Source organism: Aegilops tauschii, chromosome 3 (genome assembly GCF_002575655.3).
Source record: "Aegilops tauschii subsp. strangulata cultivar AL8/78 chromosome 3, Aet v6.0, whole genome shotgun sequence".
Lineage (NCBI taxonomy): Eukaryota > Viridiplantae > Streptophyta > Magnoliopsida > Poales > Poaceae > Aegilops > Aegilops tauschii.
This window is the reverse complement of record NC_053037.3, coordinates 117,629,357-117,655,822: the sequence shown is the minus strand read 5'-3', so window position 1 is coordinate 117,655,822 and position 26,466 is coordinate 117,629,357. Positions and strand designations below refer to the sequence as shown.

The window sequence follows — 26,466 nt, the reverse complement described above, 5'->3', positions numbered from 1 at the left end:
CCTTTGCATTATGCCTAGCTAGGGGCGTAAAACGATAGGGCTTGCTGGAGGCAACCTAATCTTTATCATTTTGCTTTTTGGGTTTCTTGCTGTTTTGAAATAAATATATATAGATGCCTCTGATTATATATGTTTTTATGTTTTTAATTAGTGTTTGTGCCAAGCAAAGCCTTTGGGATCATGTTGGGTGATACTTGATTTGATCTTGTTGAAAAACAGTAACTTTTGCGCTCAGAAATACAATTTTCATAAATCACAGAAACGTGCTTTTGCTCTGAATTGTTTACACGAGATTGATATACAAATTGCCCACGTTTTCCTAAATTTTCAGAATTTTTGGAGTTACAGAAGTATACAAAGTTCCCTGGTAACTACAGACTATTCTGTTTTTGACAGATTATGTTTTCTTTGTGTTGTGTGCTTTTTTTAATGATTCTATGGTTTCATTTGAAGAGTTTTTGCCATATAAAAGTTGGAATACAGTAGATATAATGCAAAAAATAAAATATGAATTGGTTTGCAACCGTAGTTAGAGTAGGGATTTGCTTTGTTATACTAACGGATCTCACGAAGGTTTTGTTGAGTTTTGTGTGATTGAAGTTTTCAAGTTTTGGGTGAGATCACGATGGATGAAGGAATAAGGAGTAAGAAGAGTCTAAGCTTTCGGATGCCCCATGGAATCCCAAGCTATTATCTAAAAGAGAAGCAAGAAACTAAGCGGGGGGGGGGGGGGGGGGATGCCCCGAGTGGCATCCCCTCTTTCTTCTAACGACCATCGGTATTTTACTTGGAGCTATATTTTTATTCGTCACATATCATGAGTTTTGTTTGGAGAGTATTGTATGATATGAGTCTTTGCTTGTTTTGCTTTTTGTTTTAAGTCATCTATCCTTGCTGGACACACCTATTTGAGGGAGCCAAAATTATACTATGGCTTGTTAAAATTTCTCTCTATGCTTCACTTAAATCTTTATGAGCTATGGAATTGTTCTAGTGCTTCACTTATATCATTTTGAGCATGGTGTGCTTTATCATTTTTGAAGAAATTATCTCATGCTTCACTTATATTTATTTGAGAGTTAGTATTTTTTAAAGAAATTCTCTCTTACTTCACTTAAATTATTTTGAGAGAAGAAAATTTTATGCTCATGTGCTGCACTTAGATCTGTTTGAGCTATCAAAAGCAACATATGAAATTCGTCCCAAAGTGATAGATATTCAAGAGGGATATGATAAAAACTTTCATGAAGATCATTGGACAAAATAAACTTGATTCCTTGTAATTTTTTTGCGATATGTTGATATAATATGTGAGTCATGTTGATGAGTAATTATGCTTTAGTAAGAATATTGGTGTTATGGTTTGTGATTCCCTATGCAAGCACGGAAGTCAATAGTTATGCAATTAAATTGCATCCTACTTGTGGTGCATTATTCAGTGTTAGTTATGCTTAATGCTCGCTTATGAGATTGTTCGTTTCTTGGTTGGAAGTTTCTCAATCTTTTGCCAGCCTTCATTTCCACTAAGTATGATCACTACTTGTGCACAAAATCTTTAAACCCAGTTTTGCCACATGAGTCCACTATACCTACCTGCGGTATTTCTGTGCTGTTCTAAGAAAATTTGCATGTGCCATATCTAATTTTCAAAATAAATTTCCTTTTTGTGTGCTCGTACCTAGGACTGGGCATTCGATTACACCGAACCGATCGGCTCGGTACCTCGGTTAAATTTGGAATTTGGTTTACAGATTTTACTAACCGATCGGTATTCTGAGAAACCACTAACCGAGAGTTCGGTGCACCGATGATTCGGTTCGGTCGTCGGTATAACCGAAGACAACCGAGATTGGCGGAGAGGAAGAAAGTCAATCCAATACGCCAGCCGTGAAGTAGAGCCATGGGCGCCGCCGCTAGACATAGGCGTGTGGGAGCCATGGCCGCCTAGCGCCACTGGGCGCGCTGCCGTATGGGAGCTACTCGTTGGAGCCGGTCGGCCGCCGCCTGGAGCTGGGAAAATCCGCAACGGCGGCGCTGCGTGATGTGCCTCAACTCTGGAGCGCATTAGGATAAGCTGCAGCTACCATGCCTGCACGTGGATGAGAAAATGGTAGGAAAAGGCTTCGTTTTTTTAGAACTATAGGAAAAGGCTTTGTGTGGTGTTGGATGGTCTGTCTCACGTGGATGGGCTATTGGGCTTTGTACGGTATTTAGTACAACACAGTAGTATTTCGGTCAGTTCGGGGATTCGGTTAACAAACTCCAACAACCCAATTCAACGAGCTAAATTCGGTTTCTGCCAGTTGCCAACCGAGCTAACAACCGAATTCTCGGTGCTCGGTTATTTCGGCTTCGGTCTTGGTTTTTTTGGCTCCAGTCTTTGTTTCTCGGTTTTTATGCCCACCCTTACTCGTACCGCTCATGAAACGGTAGGGGGTGGCTGATATTTTTCCATGCTAGATGTGTTATTCTCAAGATGAGTATTTATTCACTTGTCATTGCACGAAGGTACGGAAAAGGTATTAGGGATGCCCAGTCCCGAACTAAATAACGAATTTACTTTATGTTGTCAAATAATAAATTCCTTGGAAAGTGTTGGTATGGACGGCACCCATGGATTCGGTTAGCCGTGGAATGTGAAATTATGGTCAAAAAGGGAATAGACTTTATTTTATGTTTGGGAACCGCCTATGATATATCTAGCATGGAAAGTATTGGGAACTACTCGATCGTTTTCGTTGACAGGAAAAGCATGCCACCCAGAATGTTTTATCTCTACCTTTTTCGCTTTGAGCTCTGGTACCTCTACAAATCCTTAGTTTCCTCTGCGAAGGGCCTTTCTTTTACTTTATGCAATTTTTATTTTTATTTGAGTCTCCATCTTCTCTTATAAAGCACCAACTAAGGGGCACTATGTGTTGGAAATATGCCCTAGAGGCAATAATAAATGGTTATTATTATATTTCTTTGTTCATGGTAATTGTCTATTGTTCATGCTATAATTGTATTGTCCGGAAATCGTAATACATGTTTGAATACATAGACCACAAAGTGTCCCTAGTAAGCCTCTAGTTGACTAGCTCGTTGATCAACAGATAGTCATGGTTTCCTGACTATGGACATTGGATGTCATTGATAACGGGATCACATCATTAGGAGAATGATGTGATGGACAAGACCCAATCCTAAGCATAGCATAAAAGATCGTGTAGTTTCGTTTGCTAGAGCTTTTCCAATGTCAAGTATCTTTTCCTTAGACCATGAGATCGTGCAACTCCCGGATACCGTAGGAGTGCTTTGGGTGTGCCAAACCTCACAACGTAACTGGGTGACTATAAAGGTGCATTACGGGTATCTCCGAAAGTGTCTGTTGGGTTGGCACGGATCGAGACTGGGATTTGTCACTCCGTGTGACGGAGAGGTATTTCTAGGCCCACTCGGTAATGCATCATCATAATGAGCTCAATGTGACTAAGGCTTAATCACGGGATCATGCATTGCGGTACGAGTAAAGAGACTTGCCGGTAACGAGAATGAACAAGGTATTAGGATACCGACGATCGAATCTCGGGCAAGTAACATACCGATTGACAAAGGGAATTGCATACGGATTGATTGAATCCTCGACACCGTGGTTCATCCGATGAGATCATCGTGGAACATGTGGGAGCCAACATGGGTATCCAGATCCCGCTGTTGGTTATTGACCGGAGAGGCGTCTCGGTCATGTCTGCATGTCTCCCGAACCCGTAGGGTCTACACACTTAAGGTCCGGTGACGCTAGGGTTGTAGAGATATATGTATGCGGAAACCCGAAAGTTGTTCGGAGTCCCGGATGAGATCCCGGACGTCACGAGAGGTTCCGGAATGGTCCGGAGGTGAAGAATTATATATAGGAAGTCAAGTTTCGGCCACCGGGAAAGTTTCGGGGGTTACCGGTATTGTACCGGGACCACCGGAAGGGTCCCGGGGGTCCACCGGGTGGGGCCACCTGTCCCGGAGGGCCCCGTGGGCTGAAAGTGGAAGGGAACCAGCCCTTAGTGGGCTGGGGCGCCCCCCTTGGGCCTCCCCCCATGCGCCTAGGGTTGGGAACCCTAGGGGGGAGCTTCCCCCTTGCCTTGGGGGGCAAGGCACCCCTTCCCCCCCACTTGGCCGCCGCCCCCCTTGGAGATCTGATCTCCCAAGGGCTGGCGCCCCCCCAGGGGTCCTATAAATAGTGGGGGGAAGGGAGGGCAGCAACCTACAGCCTTGGGCGCCTCCCTCCTCCCCTGCAACACCTCTCTCTCTCTCGCAGAAGCTCGGCGAAGCCCTGCCGGAGAGCCGCTACATCCACCACCACGCCGTCGTGCTGTTGGATCTCCATCAACCTCTCCTTCCCCCTTGCTGGATCAAGAAGGAGGAGACGTCGCTGCACCGTACGTGTGTTGAACGCGGAGGTGCCGTCCGTTCGGCACTCGATCATCGGTGATTTGGATCACGGCGAGTACGACTCCGTCATCCACGTTCATTGGAACGCTTCCGCTCGCGATCTACAAGGGTATGTAGATGCACTCCCTTCCCCTCGTTGCTAGTACACTCCATAGATGCATCTTGGTGAGCGTAGGAAAATTTTAAAATTATGCTACGATTCCCAACACTATGGTCGTACTTGAGCATTGGGTGTAGCTAATATGCGAGTGTGTTTCAGGAATGGATCAATGATTGAGCATAATGGGCTAGGGATAACTTGCTTTAGTGTTGATATTTTGAAAGACATGGTTGCTTGTTGATATGTTTGAGTATTGAAATCTTCATGTCAAAACTAGACTGTTGCTTTGAATCATATAAAAGACCAAATGTCCATGCTACAAAGAAAATATTATGTGATGAACATGTTAGGCAGCATTCCACATCAAAAATTCTGTTTTTATCATTTACCTACTCGAGGACGAGCACAAATTAAGCTTGGGGATGCTCATACGTCTGCAATGTATCTATAATTTTTTATTGTTCCATGCTGTTATATTATCATTCTTGGATGTTTTACAATCATTTTATAGCAACTTTATATCATTTTTGGGACTAACTTACTGACATAGTGCCCAAGGCTAGTTGTTGTTTTTTGCTTGTTTTCTACTTCGCAGGAAATCAGTACCAAACGGAGTCCAAACGCAGCGAAACTTTTTGGTGATTTTTTCTGGACCAGAAGACAGGGCCAAATAAGTACCAGAGGGGTGCCCCGAGGTGGGCACGGCCCACCTGGGCGTGCCTGGGGGCCCAGGCGCGCCCTGGTGGGTTATGCCCACCTCGGTGGCCTCCTGCACCGCCTCTTTGCTCTATAAATACCCCAATATTCCAGAAACCCTATGGGAGTCGACGAAAATCAATTCCAGCCACCGCAAGTTCCAAAAACCACAGATCCAATCTGGACACCATCACGGAGGGGTTCATCATCCTCATTGGTGCCTCTCCGATGATGCATGAGTAGTTCATTGTAGACCTTCGGGCCCGTAGTTAGTAGCTAGATGGCTTCCTCTCTCTCATTTGATTCTCAAGACAACGGTCTCTTGGAGATCTATTTGATGTAACTCTTTTTGCGGTGTGTTTGTTGGGATCCGATGAACTTTGAGTTTATGATCAGATCTATGTTTTTATCCACGAAAGTTATTTGAGCCTTTTGATCTCTTATATGCATGATTATTTATAGCCTTGTATTTCTTCTTCGAATCTTTGGTTTAGTTAGGCCAACTAGATCGATTTTTCTTGCCATGGGAAGAGGTGCTTTGTGATGGGTTTGATCTTACGATGCTTCATCCCAGTGACAGAAGGGGAACCGACACGTATGTATCGCTGCCATTAAGTATAACAAGATGGGGTCTATTTCTACATAAATAGATCTTGTCTATATCATGTCATCGTTCTTATTGCAATACTCCGTTTTTCCATGAACTTAATACACTAGATGCATGGTGTATAGCGGTCGATGTTTGGAGTAATAGTAGTAGATGCAGGCAGGAGTCGGTCTACTAATCTTGGACCTGATGCCTATATAATGATTATTGCGTGGATATCTTCATGATTATTTGAAGTTCTATCAATTGCCCAACAGTAATTTGTTTACCCATCGTATGGTATTTTTCTCGAGAGAAGCCACTAGTGAAATCTACGGCCACCGGGTCTATTTTCTCATCATATACTTTCAGATCTATTTTACTATTTGCCTTTTTATTTATTTGCAACTTTTATTTTCAGATCTATATTATCAAAAACCCAAAAATACCCCGCCGAGGTTTATTTGCTTTTATTTGCATTTATCCAATCTACTACAATTTCACCTATCCTTTACCCGTGAGGGATTGACAACCCCTCTCTTACGTCGGGTTGCAAGTATATGTTCTTTGTGTGCAGGTGTTGTTTACGTGGTGTTGCGTGGTTCTCCTACTGGTTCGATAACCTTGGCCTCATCGCTGAGGGAAATACTTACCATTGCTGTGTTGCATCATCCCTTCCTCTTTGGGGAAATACCGACGTAGTTCAAGCAAACATCAGACGCCGACGTCGGCCCGGGATGCGATTCCCGAGCAGAAGCGCGGCGCGACCGCGACGAACCGGCCAAGGACAACTGCCCATACTGCATCTTCCACAACATTCACACCCACAACACAAACGACTACCAGGAGCTCAGGGCAATCCGCGATGAGCGCCAAGGCCGCCGCCCCGAGCGCAGCGACCGAGGCTACGACCCTAGAGGACGCCGTGGCATAGGCCGCTGGGACAACCGCAACCCTTGTTAGGATTGGCGCAACCAGCCTCATGAGGATTACTAGCGTGATGAGCCTCGTGAGGGCCCCTAGCGCGACTAGGCTCGTGAGGCCTGTCCTCAGGGAAATGCCGGCCTCCCTCTGCTGCCGCCGCCGCCAAGAAGGAATGACGACAATTGCCAGGGCGATGGAGCTGGGGGGCTTCCAAGAGCCTCGCGCGATTGCCTGCATCCTTGGTGGCGCTTTGGCACCCACCTCGAACCGTGTCTTCAAGCAGTTCTCTCACGAGGTGAACGCTGCCCTCCCGAAGGTTGGGGCCGCGCGCCCCCTCAGGTGGTCCTAGGGCGCCACCACCTTTGACTCCAAAGACTACCTCACGTGCGTTGCCACTGCCGGCGCGCTCCCCATGCTCTGGACGCCGACCATTAGCAACGTCTCCGTCTCCAAGACTATCATCGACGGCGGCGCAGGACTCAATGTGCTCTCTGTCGAGACCTTCGAAACACTTCAGGTGCCCTATGATTAGCTCATGCCCACTAGGCCGTTCTCTGGAGTGACAGATGGCTCCACCATTCCCCTGGGGCAAGTGCGCCTCCCTGTCACCTTCGGCAAGCGCGGCAACTACCACACCGAGCTCATTGACTTCGACGTCGCCCACATCAGCCTGCCATACAATGCCATCCTAGGGTACCCTGCCCTCGCCAAGTTCATGGCGACCGTTCATCATGGCTACAATGTCCTCAAGATGCCAGGGTGCCGCGGCGTCATCACAGTCGCCTGCGATGAGGAGGCTGCAGTCTGCGCTCTCGATCATGCCTACCGCGCCGCAGCGGCTAACAACCCAGATGACGAAAGCGGCGCTCTGCCTCCCGAGGCTACTCCCACGAAGAAGAAGCACCTCCTCCCCAAGGGCCGTCCGGAGGCAAAGGAACCTGCAGGCAGCACTTCAGGCCCCGCGCGAACTATTAGGGCGCCTCTTCCTCGCGCATAGGCAAGCGCGCCCAGCGCCTCCCTCAGGACGGGTTCGGGGGCTTTCGTTTGGAGAGCCTCTGACCTAACCAACACATCAAGGGAGGTGCTCAGGCACCACTTGGAGGCGTACCTTGAGGCGCACCCCCGCAAGCAAGGAGCACGACCCAAGAGGGCGTAGTCCTTGGCGAACCTCTCCCTCTCCTTCTCGGTGAGGTAGGACCCCATGAACACCGTCTGCGACGTCTCCAGGTCCATGTCGCGGCAGGGCACCCATATCGGCATGGCCTCGCAGGTGGCGGCGCTCTGGTCGAGCCACCTCCGGAGCTGAGCAAGGATGACGCGCTGCTGGATGGCGGCGTAGGTGGAGAGCGCGCTCAGCGTGAAGTTGGGCGTGATCCGGCGGCGCAGGTCCTTGTGGTCCTTGCCGAACATGTAGATGAGGTTGTGTCGGATTGTGGGTTCTGCAAACCCTTGAGAGGTTCGAACTCTGGGGCGCGCGTGAAGGACTCTTTCTCTGCAGCCTGCCTACCAACGACTCCACTACCTAGCTCGACGAACCCAAAGAAAAAGAGACACATTGATTTATACTGGTTTGGGCCACCATGTGGTGTAATACCCTACTCCAGTGTGGTGGTGGTATTGCCTCACGAAGGCTGAGGATGAACTAGTACAGTGGATGAACAGCCTCAGGAGGAGAGGTGTTCTTGAGCTCGATGAGCTGGTGGGCATGAGGATGGAATGGATCAGATCCAAGCTCTGGCGGAAGACTGATTGATCGATCCCCTTCTATTGTGGTGGCTAGGTCCTATTTATAGTGGCCTTGGTCCTCATCCCAAATGTAGGCGGAAATGGATCCCACAACGGCCAAATTTGAGGGGAGACAACTAGTACAAGCTATCCAGACAAAAGTAGTCTTCGCCTGCCAAAGGCTCTAGCGGTGGCACTGCTGTGAGCTCCCCGATAACCTCCGTCCTGGCGGTCTTGGTATTGTTGCACCGATAAGGAAACCTTTGCTTGACGCCTCAGGACCCCGCGCCTGCGCTTGCCTCCTTAGCACCAAAGAGGAAACTAGTACACTGCGCCCGCTGGTGCCCGCCTGGCCTTGGTCGTCATGGCTCAGGTCATGTGAGCCTCGCGAGGTGCCCCTTGCATAGATATCTCTGCTCCTCAGGAGCCAGCCTAGCGAGGCCGCCCCCAGGTACGTGCGTCCTACTCCCGGCTTCCCGCTGCCTTTGTATGCCTAGGCGCAAGGCTCCGGAGAAGGGGGCAGCGCCTCGCGCTACTCGTGTCACGGCCGTGGTGGCCAAGCTGTGGTCGCACAAACCGCCGACCCACGAACCCAAGCTAAGGGCTCCTCACGCGAGTTCGTGGTGTGGGCGGAGATGCCACCGTGCACATGGATCCAATTCCCGCAGTTCTTCGCCGAGGAGATGCCGCCGAGGGGGCCGCTTGAGCTGTGGCTGCAGCACGCCGGATGCAGCACCCTGATCACGGGGGCAGAGGTTGAGGCCGTCCCTCAGGGAAAGATCTTCATGACCCGAGGGTGGGGCGAGGTCGCGAGGGGGCCCTCGCCATCCAGTTCGAGTATGACGGCGCCTCCACTTTGTTCTTCAAGGTCTTCGACGAGGAAGGCCGCCGCCTGGAGTGCTGCCCTGCAGGGAGTCGCCAGGAGGGCGCGGCCGCAGGCACCGAGTCTGCCCCCGGCCCTGCCGACAGCTTCTCCAGCAGCAGCGACGGCTCCTCGGAGTCCAGCGACTCTCCCGAGCCTGACGAGTTTCCATAGACGAGCGACGACAGCTACGCGCCACCAAGCTCTCACCGTGCCCGGAGCGCGGCAGCGGCATCCGCCCGTCGTCACCGGTGACCTGGATGGGGTTGGCGTCGGCCTTCCGTGGCCCACTATTGATGATGGCGTCGGCGGCGACGTCTGTAGTTAGGACTTCTGGAAGCCTTCTTCTTTTGTTCCATGTGAGGAATCGAGATGAACCCCATGGGGGTGTGTAAAGAATCTGTAGTGCTTTTCCGCCAATGCTTATTATGCTCAAGAGGTCCCGTTTGGCATGCAAGCAGCTTCCTGAAGGCAGAAAAGGAAGGCGGCATTGCCGAAGCAAGGCTACAAGAGTCAAAAATCCTGAGTCGCGGCCCTGGGCTAACTTGAATGCGTGACTTATCTTAGCGAGCCTGAGGCGATTCCTTGTGCAGCGCCCGATTTGTGCGCCAGAGTTATCTTATCTACTGTTCTTAGCGAGCCTGAAGAGAAGCCGTTGGTGACTGACGAGGAAGGCCCCACCGAGCTACTCCCTCGGCTTGTCACGGCGCTCGAGGGTGTTGTTAATGGGATCGGCCCCATGGTGGAGGGGGAAGCCCGCGCGCTCTCCGCTTTGGCCTTGACGCGCGTCTTCAGCGACCTCCATGTTCGTGACCCGAGCACCGACCTTGGAGCTCTGCTTGAGCCTGTGGACGAAGAGCGCTGCGCAGCTGCTGCTGAAGTCGTGAAGGACCGGGTGGATGCCCTGCTGGAGAAGTTCCTCGCCATCGACCCTGCGCCTCCGGCTGGTGATGCTGCCGACCCTGCACTTACGGCCGACGGCGACGCCGACGTCGAGGGGGCACTCCTTGCGGGCTACGACAGCACCCAAGGCTGAAGAGAAAGCTTGCTGGCGGCACTTCCCGCTGCTTTTATTTCCTACAACATGCACCATGCCTCATGGAGGCGTTAAAACTTATGTTTGGTATTTGAAGAACATCATGTTTTGTAATAATTGCTAGGATTCCGTAATTTCCTTCCCGTTTGCTTTAGTGTTCTGCGTCGGTAGAGCCCGGCCCCGCGCATACCCCAGCCGCCCCTGGCTCGTCCGGATCGCCAGGACGAGGCCAGGGGTGAGGGGCTACGTGACCAGTTAGGCTCCTGAGTCGCGATGCTCAGGAGTCCCCCTTGACGTACGAACAGCCTTCGGGAAGGAAACGCGAAACTAGGCCTTAGCGTTCTGCGTCGGCAGGGCCCGGCCCCGCGCATACCTCAGCCGCCGTTGGGTCGTCCGGATCGCCAGGACGAGGCCAAGGGATGAGGGGCTACATGACCAGTTAGGCTCCTGAGTCACGATGCTCAGGAGCCCCCCTTGACGTACGAACAGGCCTCCATACCTGTCATCGCTGAGGTCCCGCTCAGGAGGGGCACGCGACGACCAGGTTCGAGGGACCTGGCAGGGTGGCGTACGCTACGCGTGACCAGAGCGTAGCCCCCGTGCCCAGCCCCCTCGCGCGACTCTCCCGAGGGAAAAGTGTTGCGACGAGGCCAGACACTGAGCCTGGTGGCTCCCTGAGGTTGATACGGCCATGGGGCCGCCCTTAGTTGTTTATCACCAGCGCGGAGCATAGCGCTTCCATACTTGCACGGGCATAGCCGCTCCTTGATCATGTTGACTGCCAGCACGGAGCATGGTGCTTCCATTGGTGCGTGGGTGAGGGCTCCCTCTGAGTGGAGCCCCCGGGGTGTGTACAGCCCCGCCCTGACACGTGGCTTGCACGGCAGGGATAGACGAGGTGTGTCTAGGCACTCGTGAGCCAGCGCGGGACTCACGAGGCCCTACCTACAGGCGGGTTGCGCCTGAATTTGATTAGGCAACCTGCGCCGAATGAGTCTCCTGAGGCGATCACATCAGAAGGCCAAACACCAACAACCCCAGGAGGTGATGTGAACGGGGCTGGCCCGCCAGACAGAGCGCAGTCGTTGGGTTTATCGATGCTGCAGGGACAGACCCGAGCACAGACGCCGTGTCCAGGCTTCTCATGCGAAAAATCCTGAAGAAAGACAACCGGCGTGCGGCTCCCGTGGTGGCGAGGCGCCGGGACGCGCGCCCTGGCTCGTCCGTCCGCGATTAGCTCGTGCGAGAACAAGGCACCAAGGGCCATGGGAGGTGACGTACACAGGAGCTGGCCCGCGAGCCAGAGCTCAGCCTCTTGGTTTTAGCGACACTGCAGGGACGAAACTTAGCACAGACGTCGTGCCAGTCCTTAATCACGAGGCGGTCATGGGCGGGCTTGCAAGGGCAGACGACGTTCATGGTACCGAAGTACCGGACAGACATATAATAATCGTGAAGCAACTCATGGAAGGAGACTAGCTAGTTCAGGTAATGCAAGAAAGATACATGCCACAGGGACGGACCTATGCGGCCTGGGGATGATGTAGCTGAAGGAAATATGCCCTAGAGGCAATAATAAAGTATTATATATTTACTTATATCATGATAAATGTTTATTATTCATGCTAGAATTGTATTAACCGGAAACATAATACATGTGTGAATACATAGACAAACAGAGTGTCACTAGTATGCCTCTACTTGACTAGCTCGTTAATCAAAGATGGTTATGTTTCCTAGCCATAGACATGAGTTGTCATTTGATTAACCGGATCACCTCATTAGGAGAATGACGTGATTGACTTGACCCATTCCGTTAGCTTAGCACCCGATCGTTTAGTATGTTGCTATTGCTTTCTTCATGACTTATACATGTTCCTATGACTATGAAATTATGCAACTCCCATTTACCGGAGGAACACTTTGTGTGCTACCAAACGTCACAACGTAAATGGGTGATTATAAAGGTGCTCTACAGGTGTCTCCAAAGGTACTTGTTGGGTTGGCGTATTTCGAGATTAGGATTTGTCACTCCAATTGTCGGAGAGGTTCTCTGGGCCCACTCGGTAATGCACATCACTATAAGCCTTGCAAGCATTGTGACTAATGAGTTAGTTGCGGGATGATGTGTTACGGAACGAGTAAAGAGACTTGCCGGTAACGAGATTGAACTAGGTATCGAGATACCGACGATCAAATCTCGGGGAAGTAACATACCGGTGACAAAGGGAACAACGTATGTTGTTATGCGGTCTGACCGATAAAGATCTTTGTAGAATATGTGGGAGCCAATATGGGCATCCAGGTCCCACTATTGGTTATTGACCGGAGACGTGTCTCGGTCATGTCTACATAGTTCTCGAACCCGTAGGGTCCGCACGCTTAACGTTACGATGACAGTTTTATTGAGTTTTGATGTACCGAAGGAGTTTGGAGTCCTGGATGAGATCGGGGATATGACGAGGAGTCTCGAAATGGTCGAGATGTAAAAATCGATATATTGGACGACTATATTCGGACTTCGGAAAGGTTCCGAGTGATTCGGGTATTTTTCGGAGTACCGGAGAGTTACGGGAATTCGTATTGGGCCTTAATGGGCCATACGGGAAAGGAGAGAAAGGCCTCAAAAGGTGGCCGCACCCCTCCCCATGGTCTGGTCCGAATTGGACTAGGGAAAGGGGGCGCACCCTTCCTTCTTTCTCCTTCCCCTTCCCTTCTCCTACTCCCACAAGGAAAGGAGAAGTCCTACTCCCGGTGGGAGTAGGACTCCCCCCTATGGCGCGCCTCTCCCCTTGGCCGGCTGCCTCCCCTTGCTCCTTTATATAGGGGGCAGGGGGGCACCCCAGAGACACAACAATTGATCCTTGAGATCTCTTAGCCGTGTGCGGTGCGCCCCTCCACCATATTACACCTCGATAATACCGTTGCGGAGCTTAGGCGAAGCCCTGCGTCGGTGGAACATCATCATCGTCACCACGCCGTCGTGCTGACGAAACTCTCCCTCAACACTCGGCTGGATCGGAGTTCGAGGGACGTCATCAAGCTGAACGTGTATAGAACTCGGAGGTGCCGTACGTTCGGTACTTGATCGGTCGGATCGTGAAGACGTATGACTACATCAACCGCGTTGTGATAACGCTTCCGCTGTCGGTCTACGAGGGTACGTGGACAACACTCTCCCCTCTCGTTGCTATGCATCACCATGATCTTGCGTGTGCGTAGGATTTTTTTTGAAATTACTACGTTCCCCAACAGTAGCCCAAGGGGCGCCCCCAACAGAGTAAGCTAAAGATGCAAAAGGATACATGTCGCAGGGACAGGCCCGTGCGACTTGGGGATGATGCAGCCCGAGGGGTGCCCCCAGATGAATAAACCAGAAAATGTCACCTGGCACCATTGCTGAAGAGGTGTTGGAGAAGCTGAAGACGCGTGTTGAAGAAGTTGTTCCTCACGAGCCGCCAGGGCCCTGAGCCTCGGGAGGCTCTGGGGGCCGGGAGGCTCATGAAGGACCGACGCCATCTCCGCCATGACCGTCTGGTGCCTGGCTTCCTGGGCCGCCAGAATGCCCTGCAGGTGGCGCTGGAAGGTGACAGCCACGTTCGGCAAGCCGACAGGCATGCAGACATAGCTGTGAGGCGGGCCCTCACACCGACCGACGTGCGATGGCCAGAAGCGCTCCTGAGATGCGGCTCGGTTGAGCCCTGGAATGTCGATGCAGACGCACAGCCCACTGTCCTCGCCGGGATGAGGGGTTATACCGGGAGGTGGGCGGCGGTCGCCGAGCATGGCTCTTGCCTCTTGAAACTCCTCGGTTGGCTTGGTGATGAACTCCTGAGCACCAGGGACTCCATGCCTCATGCCCTCGTGAGGGAAGCGTTTGGTGAAGCATGCCTCCACATGGTGCCCGAGCGCCTCCCTCGTGACATTGGCCAGGTCAGAGGCCCTCCAGAGGAGAGCCCTCTTGCCCAAGCTGAGAGGGGCGCCGGGCATGCCTTCCTATGCGAGAGAGCGAGGCGCCCCCTCCGTGGGCTCAGGTCTTGAGGTGGTGCGGCTGGAGACGCCGCTCTCTTGAGGCTCTTGGCGGAGTAGCTGCTTCTTCTTCTCGGGGACAGCCTCAGGAGGGTAGATGGCGCCTGCGTTGTCTAGGTCCTCGACTGCTGCGGCCTGGTAGGCGCGCTCAAGGGAGCACACCGCATCCTTTTCCTCGCACGCGATAGTGATGATGCCGCAGCTCCCTGGCATCTTGAGCACATTGTAACCATGGTGAGTCACTGCCATGAACTTGGCCAGGGCTAGATACCCGAGGATGGCATTGTACGGAACGCGAATGTGGGCGACGTCGAAGTCAATGAGCTCGGTGCGGTTGTTGTCGCGCTTGCCAAAGGTGACCGGGAGGCGGATCTTCCCTATCGGGGTGGTGGAGCCATCGGTCACTCCTGCGAAGGGCTTGGTCGGTTACAGCAGATCATATGGCACTTGGAGGCGGTCGAACGTATCGATGGAGAGAACGTTGAGCCCTGCACCGCCATCGATGAGGGTCTTGGTGACAACGACATTGCTGATGATGGGCGAGCAGAGCATCGGGAGGGCGCCGGCAGTTGCCGCGCACTTGAGCTGGTCGGACAAGCTGAAGGTAATGGTGCACTTGGACCACCTGAGCAGGCGCGTGGCCTCGAGCCTGGGGAGAGCCACGTTCACTTCTCGGGCAAACTGCTTGAAGATGCGCTGAGAGGCTGGGGCCTGCACACCGCCCAAGATGCACATGATGGCGCGAGGTGCCTGGAAGCCCCCAGCCCCCTCGTCCTGGTGATGATCGTCGTTCCTCCTTGGCGGTGGCGGCAGCAGAGGGAGGCCAGCCTTGCCCTGAGGACGGTCCTCACGAGGCTGATCACTCCAGGCGCCCTCGCGAGGTTGGTCATGCCAGCGATCCTCACGAGGCTGGCCGCACCACTCCTGGAGGGGGCCGCGGTCGTCCTAGTGCCCTCCAGTTCGGCCTCCTCCTCAGCCGTAGCCTCGGTCGTTGCGCTCGGGGCATCGACCGAAGCGTCCATCGCGGATGGCCCTGAGCTCCTGACAGTCGTTGGTGTTGTGGCTGTGTACGTTGTGGAAGGAGCGGAACGGACGACTGCCTTTGGACGACTCCGGGTGGTCGCAGCCGCGCTTCATCTCTGGTTCGGCCGCGAGCACGGCCGCTCCCTTGCGCTTCACATCCTTGGTCTTGGCCTTCTTGTCTTCTGGGTCGGCAGCTGGAAGCTCGAGGAGGGAGAAGCGCCCCTCCTCAGCTCTCGCACACTTGGTCGCCATGTTGAACATCTCTAGAGACATGCATAGATCCTCGTGTATGGCGAGCTCCTCCTTCATATTGACATGACGGACACCATCAGAGAACACTGAGATGATGGCCTCGTCCGTCACCTTGTGGGTCTTGAGGCGAACGTTGTTGAAGCACTGGATGTACTTCTGCAAGGTTTCCCCTGGCTGCTGCTTGATGCGCCGCAGGTCACCCACGGCCGGCGGGCAGTCGCTAGTGCCCTGGAAGTTGGCGACGAAGCGCTCGCGCATCTCGCCCCAGGAGGAGATCGATCCCGCGGGCAAGTCCAGGAGCCACGAGCATGCGCCGTCTTTGAGAGCCATGGGAAACCAGTTCGCCATGACTTTCTCGTTGCCATTGGCTGCCTCGATGCTCAGCTCGTAGAGCTGCAGGAACTCAGCAAGGTTGGGGGCACCGTCGTAGCGCGGAGGCAGGTCGGGCTTGAACTTCCCGGGCCAGAAGACGATGCGTAACTTGGGAGTGAAGGCGAAACAGACCGCTGTAGTCACGGGAGCCCGTCGTGGAGGTGGAGCCTGGTCCTGGTACCCACGCGCCGCCATCGCAGGCGGTGCTCAGTCTTGATGCGGTGGTGCTGGGAGTGCAGGATAAGTCGCCTCCACCGCCCTGGTTTTTGACGTTAAGTCGCCAGGGTATATGTTGTTTAAACTTTGCAGGACTTACAGAGCTATGACTTACATAAATGATTAAATTCAAGCCCATCATCATAGATGGAAATTGGTGTCTCAAAAGGGTTATCAATTCTTGATTTTCTCAAAGGCTATAAGCCGCCGGGTTGTACAAATTTCGGCTTACAATGGAGGCGTATTAAATCGCCATCGGCCAAGAGCCGCCGGGTATTTAAACTCCGGATTGACTTATCAACAGATGAGGTATTCAAAGTCGCTTTGGCACACTGGCTATTATTTTATCAATGGATATGATTTATTATACAATGAAAGGAATAGTCCCGAGTCACTGCAGGCTTACGACCCGACACTTGGGGGCTACATTATTCAAATTGATATTATATCGAATATGCAAGTCCCATGTTACTGCCAGCATATACATGGCACTTGGGGGCTAATGTAAAGACATTTTTTGCTCAACTTATTGAAGACCCGACTCATCACATTGTAATGAGCCGGCCCTTGGGGGCTACCAATTGCTCCTGTCGAAAATTCAAGGTACACAAGCTTTAATCCATTATATTGAAAGATCCACTGCTCAGTTGGTAGAGTACAAAGCTCTTAACCTTGTGGACGTGGGTTCAAGCCCCATGGTGGAGATTACATCATATGATGTTATTATCAATGAATCATATACAAAGTCCGAGCTCAGTAATATCTTATTAAGCCGGCCCTTGGGGGCTACACGTTGCTGCTCAAGTTTACATGGTTATATCTACAAAGTCCCTGCTCATTATTGCATAATGACCCGGCCCTTGGGGGCTACACTGGTTGAAGTTTTTATGAGCATAAGGCAATTACAAGTCCCAGGTTGCTGCAAGCATGACAACCCGGCACTTGGGGGCTACAAGTAATATGGATATAAGGGAGAAAAATCTTCCAATTCTCAGTATTGAATAAACCAGATTGACCCGGTGTCTGTAACAATCATAACCCGGTGTCATCAATACTCATGAACTGGTGTTGGCAACAATCATAAACCGGAATTATCAGTTTTTTAACCGGTGATTTTGGAAGCATAGCTTGGCAAATTCTACAGTTTCAAACCGGCTGGATATCAGTTGAATATTTCAAAGACCAACGTTTTGGTTAAGTCAGAGCATTGAAGGCCGATTCAAGTGGATTGTTTCTTAGAATATTTCTCTACAAGAGACCAATGCCAGCAAATTGACTCTGAAGCTGGCCTATTGACCCGGATTTTCAAAGGAAGTATCTGGATTTTTTGCATTGGCAAAATTTGAACATATCTGCTAAAGAGATTTGCTATGAGATTATGGATACATATCAAGAAGGAAGATGACAAGGACTTAAGGATGATCAAGTGCCGGCTTACAAAGAATATTTAACCCGGAACACAACTTGTCAAATTTGTTCTTGTGTTTATATTGCAGATTAGTTTAACATGGATAAATCCAAATTAAACTAGGGGCTAATGTCGGGGATATACCCCGCGGTATGACCCGGTCGGAAGTATGACTCGGCCGGACTTGGCACTTCACCGTGACCCACCGGAGGACTGGCGACTCACGGGTCTGGCGGCTCACTGTCAGACGACTCACGAGCCTGACGACTCACGGATGACCCCGACGGCAGGTCAGATAGAAGACTAGGCCCAAGGCCCAGAAGGCCGGCTCATGTTATGGCGGGCCGGCTTAAAAGGAAAGGGATGACGAATATTTCCTTTACACGGAAGCAAGACCCGGACTTGTATTCAACTTGTAAGAAAAGATAGATTAGCCTTAGTCCTACTAGGACTCCTTATGTAACCCGCCCCTCCGACTTATATAAGGAGGGGGCAGGGCTCCCCAAAGAGGGACGAGCAACAAGAAACAATCTCTAGGGCTAGACACCGAGAGCCGGTTCCCGGCGACTCTCCCGTGATCATAATGAGACCTAGCCTCAAACAGCATGTAGGGTTGTTACCGGATGATGTTTCCCGGGGCCCGAAGCTGTCTAAACCCTTGTCTTGTGTTGCGTCTCTCGATTCCGCCCAACCCCTCTCAAGCTACTACATAGATGCGCTGGCCTCACGACTAAGTCCTGACACTAAGGACATCTGCCATGACAATTCCACGACAATTGGCGCCCACCGTGGGGCAGGCGCACGGTGGTGTTGAGTTCTTGGAGGGATCTTCCCAGGGATCGAGAAACTCGCGATTGATCGGATGAAGAAGAGCCAGCGTGGAAGAATTTACATCAACCATGAAGCTCATCAGTCAAAGATTGAAGAAGTTTTCAGCAGCAGCGTATACAAGATTGAGTATGAAGGTTCAGGGTTCCGTCTGTGCAGCGCCACGTCCCAAGTCGCCGAATCAGGCAAGAAGTCGGTCTCGCCGAAGATAAACCGCCGCCTCACGTGGTCTATTAAAACTGGCAGGTTTGGTCAACGAAAGGAGATACGTCAAATCAATCCTCGTCCAGTACAATTTAAACCAGTGCAATTTTAGAAAACGATGAGCCGGACAGCTGCTTGAGGTCACGTGAGAGATCCAGATCGATTGAATGTACGCACATAAATCAAGTCTTCATTGATTGACTTGAAAAGTAAAGCGTTATGGATTTTCAAGGTTTTCCATGTGAAAGAGCCATCAACTAGTACTACCGATTCCAAATGTGAAGGCAAAAAGTGATCTATCCAATGATCCATAAGCACGAGAAGAAAAGTCAAACCAATCACAAATCGGAGGAGGATTTGGTCATGGGCGCATGTCGACTCCGAGTCGTTTCCAACCTCGCGCTGGCCGTACCGGTTCTGCCTCCGCCTCGCTCCAACAGCCGCCGCTGGTATGTACATAGCAAAGGAAAAGAAGACCACAATTTGGAGAAGGACACGGACGAAAACCAATTGATCCAGCCACGACCCGGAAGCGGACGTCTCCGTAGACCCGGGCTCGACCATTTGACTCGCCTCCGCCTCTGCCGCGAGCCGCTCGCCGCAACAGTCGTGCCAAGCTGGCCTCGGCCTGCGCCTCGATCGCAAGTCTGCACACGAGCCACCACCACTGGCATGTCACCTCACCCGCGTCTGCGCCACACTCGCTGAAGAGCCGCTTCGGCCCTGAGTCGCCTCTGGCACATGCGCCGGCCGGCTCTCCGCCTTTGCCGCTTCTGCTGCATGACCACAAGTCACTTCCTCCGCTCGCCCTTACCACGGCCGCGGCAGAAGCCTCGCCTCCGGTTTATATGGCTCCTGCGTGCGTCATCGGCATCTGCAGTCCAACATACGTTGACACTGGAGGCCGTGCAAGCATCTGTACCGTGTCAGGCTACCGGAAAATCCATCCAACACCAGCATCCTTGTTTATTTGACAAGAATATCAGGTCAATTACCTCGTGATTAAAGTATGATCCGATCCTGGCGCGCTGTCAATGGAGGTCGCATTTATATCCGCACTATATCAAAAGGCTTAATAGATGTGCGCAAATCGCCGCCTCAGCGGTCCGGTCTACATCAACTCACCGGGACCACGCGTGTAACCGGTTCATTCGACCATACCCGCACCGGCTCAACCGTCCGCGCCCACGGCCGACCCGTCTGTCTGCGCGGCTTACAATGCCGCGGCCGACTCACGCGTCCGCCCTGTCCTTTAAATATCGCGGTTGACTCCGATATGTATATCAACAAATCAGAGCCGCTCCTACGGTCCTGAGCCGCCAGGGGCGTGTTCAGCCGTCTCTGTCGCGATAAACGGATCATCTGTCGTCCAAACAAATCAGGTGATATCCATCCAAGTTTGTTTATTAGAACATGTTGGTTTTTTGTCAAAAACAAGTTTATCTTTGCCTTGGTCTGCAATATTGTTGATGCAGGGCAATTATTTATGACAAAAAGTGATATTATACTGCGGTGACTGAGGCACGCCAACATCTTTTGGCACGGGTGGCCGTCGTTACTCAACGGGCTCCCGCACCGGCTTCAAGCGCCGTGGCCATCTCTCGCGACCGCGCCGGCTTACAACGCCGTGGCCGTCTCTCGCGACCCCGCCGGCTTACAACAAGGAGGACAACTTGTCCGTCCGCACCAGCTTACAACGCCACGGCCGGTTCATCTGTCTGTGCCGCCTCAGATGTTGCGGTCATCTTTACCATCCGACTCTTGCGGCCTGGTCTAAATCAACACATCGGGCCGCACCTGTCTGCATAAGCTGTTTAATTGAGTATGAGCAGGTCACTACTTGGGAAGCCCGGTTTTTCTTCCAACAAATTGGAGGCAAATTATCATATACTATCAACCGCCGTCTGCACCGGATGGCTCAATGGACATGCGCACAAGTCGCCGTCACTACAGTTTGGTTGAACTTCAAACAGCCAGTCGGAAGGAACGATTGGCCGAGTTGCTGACACGGCTCATACGGGATCATTTATAACCCGCCGCAGTCACCTCAACCTTCTGTGGATACACATCGTGCTATCAACACCAATGATATACAAGTTATGCCGGTTTATATCACGGTTAAATATGGAGAATCTCAAGCCAACTCCTCGAGTCATCTTGAGACTCGGGGGCTACAGTGACATGACTCGGGAACCCCGGGTCGTTGGAGGGAATGATAACCCGGTTCCGGAGGCTGCTACCATATTGACGAAAATTTAAAGGCCGTCAGAAAATTGCCAGTTCAAAATAAAGATTCCGGTTTAAAATCCGGTTCAAGAGATATCTCTCTCCCGCAAAGTTTTGAAGCTTTCAAATCCGGTTCAAACATCCGGCTCAAGGTAAATTTATATCTTATAAAGCTTTGAAGCTCTCAATATCCGTTTTACAAATTTCCGGTTCAAAAAGAGGTTGTCTCTCGCAAAGTTCGAGTTCTCAGGAAAAATTAAAGGGACCAAAGAGAGTCTGTTACAAAGCACAACTCAAATATATGTACCCTGCTTGAATGACCATTGGGAGCTGATCGTATTCGAATTTAGCTTAACCCTTTTGGTGTGACCCTGATCGTATTCGAATCAGAGTCGTTAAATATTCTCATGATCACTAGGGGGCATCCTGTTCAAACATAGGTCGTATTCGAACCAAAGAGAACATAGCTGTCGATACCCTTTTGATCGGCACACTGCCGAGATCACTAGGGGGCTTCTTGATCGTATTCGAATCATAGCTCAACCCCTTTTGAGAACCGACGTGGATCGTATTCGAATCAGCGTCGTTAAACAACTCTCAAGGTCATTTGGGGGCTTCCTATTCAAACATAGGTCGTATTCGAACCAAAGAGAACATAGCTGTCGGTACCCTCTTGATCGGCAACGCCAAAGCCACTGGAGGCTATATGATCGTATTCGAATCTTAGCTTAACCCCTTTGGGACGGTTTTCTGATCGTATTCGAATCAGAAGCCTCAAAATTTTTGAAGTCTCTTTTTGCAAACAATTTTGGGATTTTATTTGAAGCTCTTTTTCATATGTAAAGTGTATATGAGTGGTTGCTATTTAACCCGGCTTGATTTGTCGATGATAAATCGCCAGCTTATGAACAATCATCATCTATGTGGAAGCATTGGCTTCTAAGGATTGGGTTATCACCCTTACTGCACAGGTCATGTAAACCGGCAGTACAAATTCAATATCACAGCGGTTATATGTGAGATATTATGACCCGCCCTGCGGTAAACCGCCAAGGGTTCTTGTGATCTACTTGTGTGCAGGATAAGACTACATTTGGGTGGTTACCCGCCCTGGTTTTTGACGTTAAGTCGCCAGGGTATATGTTGTTTAAACTTTGCAGGACTTACAGAGCTATGACTTACATAAATGATTAAATTCAAGCCCATCATCATAGATGGAAATTGGTGTCTCAAAAGGGTTATCAATTCTTGATTTTCTCAAAGGCTATAAGCCGCCGGGTTGTACAAATTCCGGCTTACAATGGAGGCGTATTAAATCGCCATCGGCCAAGAGCCGCCGGGTATTTAAACTCCGGATTGACTTATCAATAGATGAGGTATTCAAAGTCGCTTTGGCGCACTGGCTATTATTTTATCAATGGATATGATTTATTATACAATGAAAGGAATAGTCCCGAGTCGCTGCAGGCTTACGACCCGGCACTTGGGGGCTACATTATTCAAATTGATATTATATCGAATATGCAAGTCCCATGTTACTGCCAGCATATACATGGCACTTGGGGGCTAATGTAAAGACATTTTTTGCTCAACTTATTGAAGACCCGACTCATCACATTGTAATGAGCCGGCCCTTGGGGGCTACCAATTGCTCCTGTCGAAAATTCAAGGTACACAAGCTTTAATCCATTATATTGAAAGATCCACTGCTCAGTTGGTAGAGTACAAAGCTCTTAACCTTGTGGACGTGGGTTCAAGCCCCATGGTGGAGATTACATCATATGATGTTATTATCAATGAATCATATACAAAGTCCGAGCTCAGTAATATCTTATTAAGCCGGCCCTTGGGGGCTACACGTTGCTGCTCAAGTTTACATGGTTATATCTACAAAGTCCCTGCTCATTATTGCATAATGACCCGGCCCTTGGGGGCTACACTGGTTGAAGTTTTTATGAGCATAAGGCAATTACAAGTCCCAGGTTGCTGCAAGCATGACAACCCGGCACTTGGGGGCTACAAGTAATATGGATATAAGGGAGAAAAATCTTCAAATTCTCAGTTTTGAATAAACCAGATTGACCCGGTGTCTGTAACAATCATAACCCGGTGTCATCAATACTCATGAACTGGTGTTGGCAACAATCATAAACCGGAATTATCAGTTTTTTAACCGGTGATTTTGGAAGTCATAGCTTGGCAAATTCTACAGTTTCAAACCGGCTGGATATCAGTTGAATATTTCAAAGACCAACGTTTTGGTTAAGTCAGAGCATTGAAGGCCGATTCAAGTGGATTGTTTCTTACAATATTTCTCTACAAGAGACCAATGCCAGCAAATTGACTCTGAAGCTGGCCTATTGACCCGGATTTTCAAAGGAAGTATCTGGATTTTTTGCATTGGCAAAATTTGAACATATCTGCTAAAGAGATTTGCTATGAGATTATGGATACATATCAAGAAGGAAGATGACAAGAACTTAAGGATGATCAAGTGCCGGCTTACAAAGAATATTTAACCCGGAACACAACTTGTCAAATTTGTTCTTGTGTTTATATTGCAGATTAGTTTAACATGGATAAATCCAAATTAAACTAGGGGCTAATGTCGGGGATATACCCCGCGGTATGACCCGGCCGGAAGTATGACCCGGCCGGACTTGGCACTTCACCGTGACCCGCCGGAGGACTGGCGACTCACGGGTCTGGCGGCTCACTGTCAGACGACTCACGAGCTTGACGACTCACGGATGACCCCGACGGCAGGTCAGATAGAAGACTAGGCCCAAGGCCCAGAAGGCCGGCTCATGTTATGGCGGGCCGGCTTAAAAGGAAAGGGATGACGAATATTTCCTTTACGCAGAAGCAAGACCCGGACTTGTATTCAACTTGTAAGAAAAATAGATTAGCCTTAGTCCTACTAGGACTCCTTATGTAACCCGCCCCTCCGACTTATATAAGGAGGGGGCGGGGCTCCCCAAAGAGGGACGAGCAACAAGAAACAATCTCTAGGGCTAGACACCGAGAGCCGGTTCCCGGCGACTCTCCCGTGATCATAATGAGACCTAGCCTCAAACAGCATGTAGGGTTGTTACCGGATGATGTTTCCCGGGGCCCGAAGCTGTCTAAACCCTTGTCTTGTGTTGCGTCTCTCGATTCCGCCCAACCCCTCTCAAGCTACTACATAGATGCGCTGGCCTCACGACTAAGTCCTGACACTAAGGACATCTGCCGTGACAATTCCACGACAATCTTCCTGTGGCCGAGGGACCTCCTGGCAGCTTCCTTCTTCATGCGCGGGGCCGCGCGTCTTGGTGCAAGGGAGACGTCTTGATGCGAAGGTGGTGGAGGCGCTCTGTGGGCCACGTCGCCCGAAGCAGGAGGCGGATGAGGCAGCGAGAGGGATGGTGCAGGAGAGCCCCCAGCAGCGCTGACGAGCTCGGCGGTACGGTCCATCCAGTCCTCATCGAGGTCGTCGATGGGGCGGTAGCGCAGAAGCTCGCGCGCCATGAGCAGCGCAGCCTGCGCGTTCGCGGGTCCGCGACGGGCGTGGGATGACGAGCCGGCCGGAGTCAGGGACGGGGTGGCAGTGCGTCCGTCCCGCCGCATGGAGGGGTGCAGCGACGAAGCCTGCTGCTCGTTCCCCGCCGGGCCGGTGGCGGCGTTGGCAGCGGGTGATAGAGAGCAACGGGGAGGCCCGCCGACGGGCGCCATCTGGGCGACGCGAGCGTTGAGAGCAGCTCGGTGCTCAGCACGGGCTCGACGAGCATCAGTCATGGAAGCGGTGGAGCGGTGGTGCGCAGATCGACGGAGGAAAAGGTTCGGTGCACCCCTACCTCGCGCGCCAAATGTCGGATTGTGGGTTCCGCAGACCCTTGAGAGGTTCGAACTCTGGCGCGCGCACGAAGGACTCTTTCTCCCTAGCCTACCTACCAACATTTCCACGGCCTAGCTCGACGAACCCAAAGAATAGGAGACACATAGATTTATACCGGTTCGGGCCACGGTGTGGTGTAATACCCTACTCTAGTGTGGTGGTGGATTGCCTCACGAGAGCTGAGGATGAACTAGTACAGTGGATGAACAGGCTCAGGAGGAGAGGTGTTCTTGAGCTCGATGAGCTGGTGGGCGTGAGGATGGAATAGATCCGATCCAAGCTCTGGCGGAAGCCTGATTGATCGATCCCCTTCTATGGTGGTGGCTAGGTCCTATTTATAGTGGCCTTGGTCCTCTTTCCAAATGTAGGCGGGAAGGGATCCCACAATGACCAAATTTGAACTCCCTCAAAAAAAGACCAAATTTGAAGGGAGACAACTAGTACAAGCTATCCTGACAAAAGTAGTCTTCGCCTGCCAAAGGCTCTGGCGGTGACGCTGTTGTAGGCTCCGCGATGACCTCCGTCCTGGCGTCCTGGTGGTCTTGGTCTTGTTGCACCGATAAAGAAACATTTGCTTGACGCCTCGAGACCCCGTGCCTGCGCTTGCCTCCTTAGCACCAAAGAGGAAACTGGTACACTGCGCCCGCTAGTGCCCGCCTGGCCTTGGTCGTCATGGCTCACGTTATGTGAGCCTCGCGAGGTACCCCTTGCATAGATATCTCTGCTCCTCTGGAGCCAGCCTAGCAAGGCCGCCCCCAGGGAGGTCTTGGTGTCGTCTGCCTCACGAGGCTTGGCCCCTCGCGAGGGTCTTGAGTAGTCACTGCCGAAGCTGGGCCGTACCGGGCCATTGATGGAGCCACGCCGTGGGCCGCAGGCAGGCAAGTCTCGGCACCCTCGTTCCCAGGACGCCGACAGGTTGTGGTGGCTGAAGAGCTTCTTGCCGAACGGGTGGCCAAGGAGGTGGAATGCGTCGGGGCAGACGTTGGCGAAGACACGGTGGGACAGCTCGGAGTCGCGGATGAAGATGATGAAGCAGCCGAAGAGGAAGTCCACGGTGAGCTCGGCACCAGACTCCCTCGCCCACGCCGCCTGCACGTCCCTGAACCCCGTGGGGTCGCGGATCATGCGGACAGCGCTGCCGAGTGTTGAGTGTGTATTTTGTGTTGCATGTATATTGGAGTTGAGGCCCACCTCCTAGTCTTGTATAGTTGAGGTAGAGGCCTTCCCTGTAATTATATATACGTGCACCAGGACCCCATCAATACAACGTCAATTGTATTGCAAACTATCCCGTCTACATGGTATCATCCTTCCCGGTACAACCCTAGGGCCTGCCGCCGCCGCCGCGCCACCGCCGCCGTCGCAACCCCACCACTGCACCCTGCCGCCGCTGCGCCACTCCCCCTCCTACCCCGCATCGCCGCCGCTCGTGCCCCGCTTCCGCCTCCCTCGCGCGCCCCTTGCTGCCGCCATCGCGCCTTCTCACCTGCGCTGCCGCAGCCGCTTCCTGCTGCGCCCACCCGCGCCGCTGCTCCTCCCGTCCAGCCGCCGCACCCTCCACCCCGTGCCGCTGCTCCTCCCAGCCAGCCACCGCGCCCTCCTCCCACTGCACCGCCGCCGCATCTCCCCTGCCACCGTGGTTCTCCCTTCTTCTCTTCACAAAAAAACAAACCC

The 26,466-nt window shown here is 51.8% G+C and overlaps 1 protein-coding gene across 1 annotated transcript; it reads right to left on the bottom strand.

The window, feature by feature from the left end:
* Positions 1-6,524: 6,524 nt before the first annotated feature.
* Positions 6,525-25,884, bottom strand: LOC141042761 (cytochrome P450 710A11-like; the record flags this gene model as incomplete). Its single annotated transcript, XM_073511648.1, has 3 exons — positions 6,525-6,765; positions 7,843-8,160; positions 25,715-25,884. Coding segments are annotated over 3 exons (729 nt in total), but the record flags the coding sequence as incomplete, so codon positions are not given.
* Between the last annotated feature and the right edge of the window lie 582 nt (positions 25,885-26,466).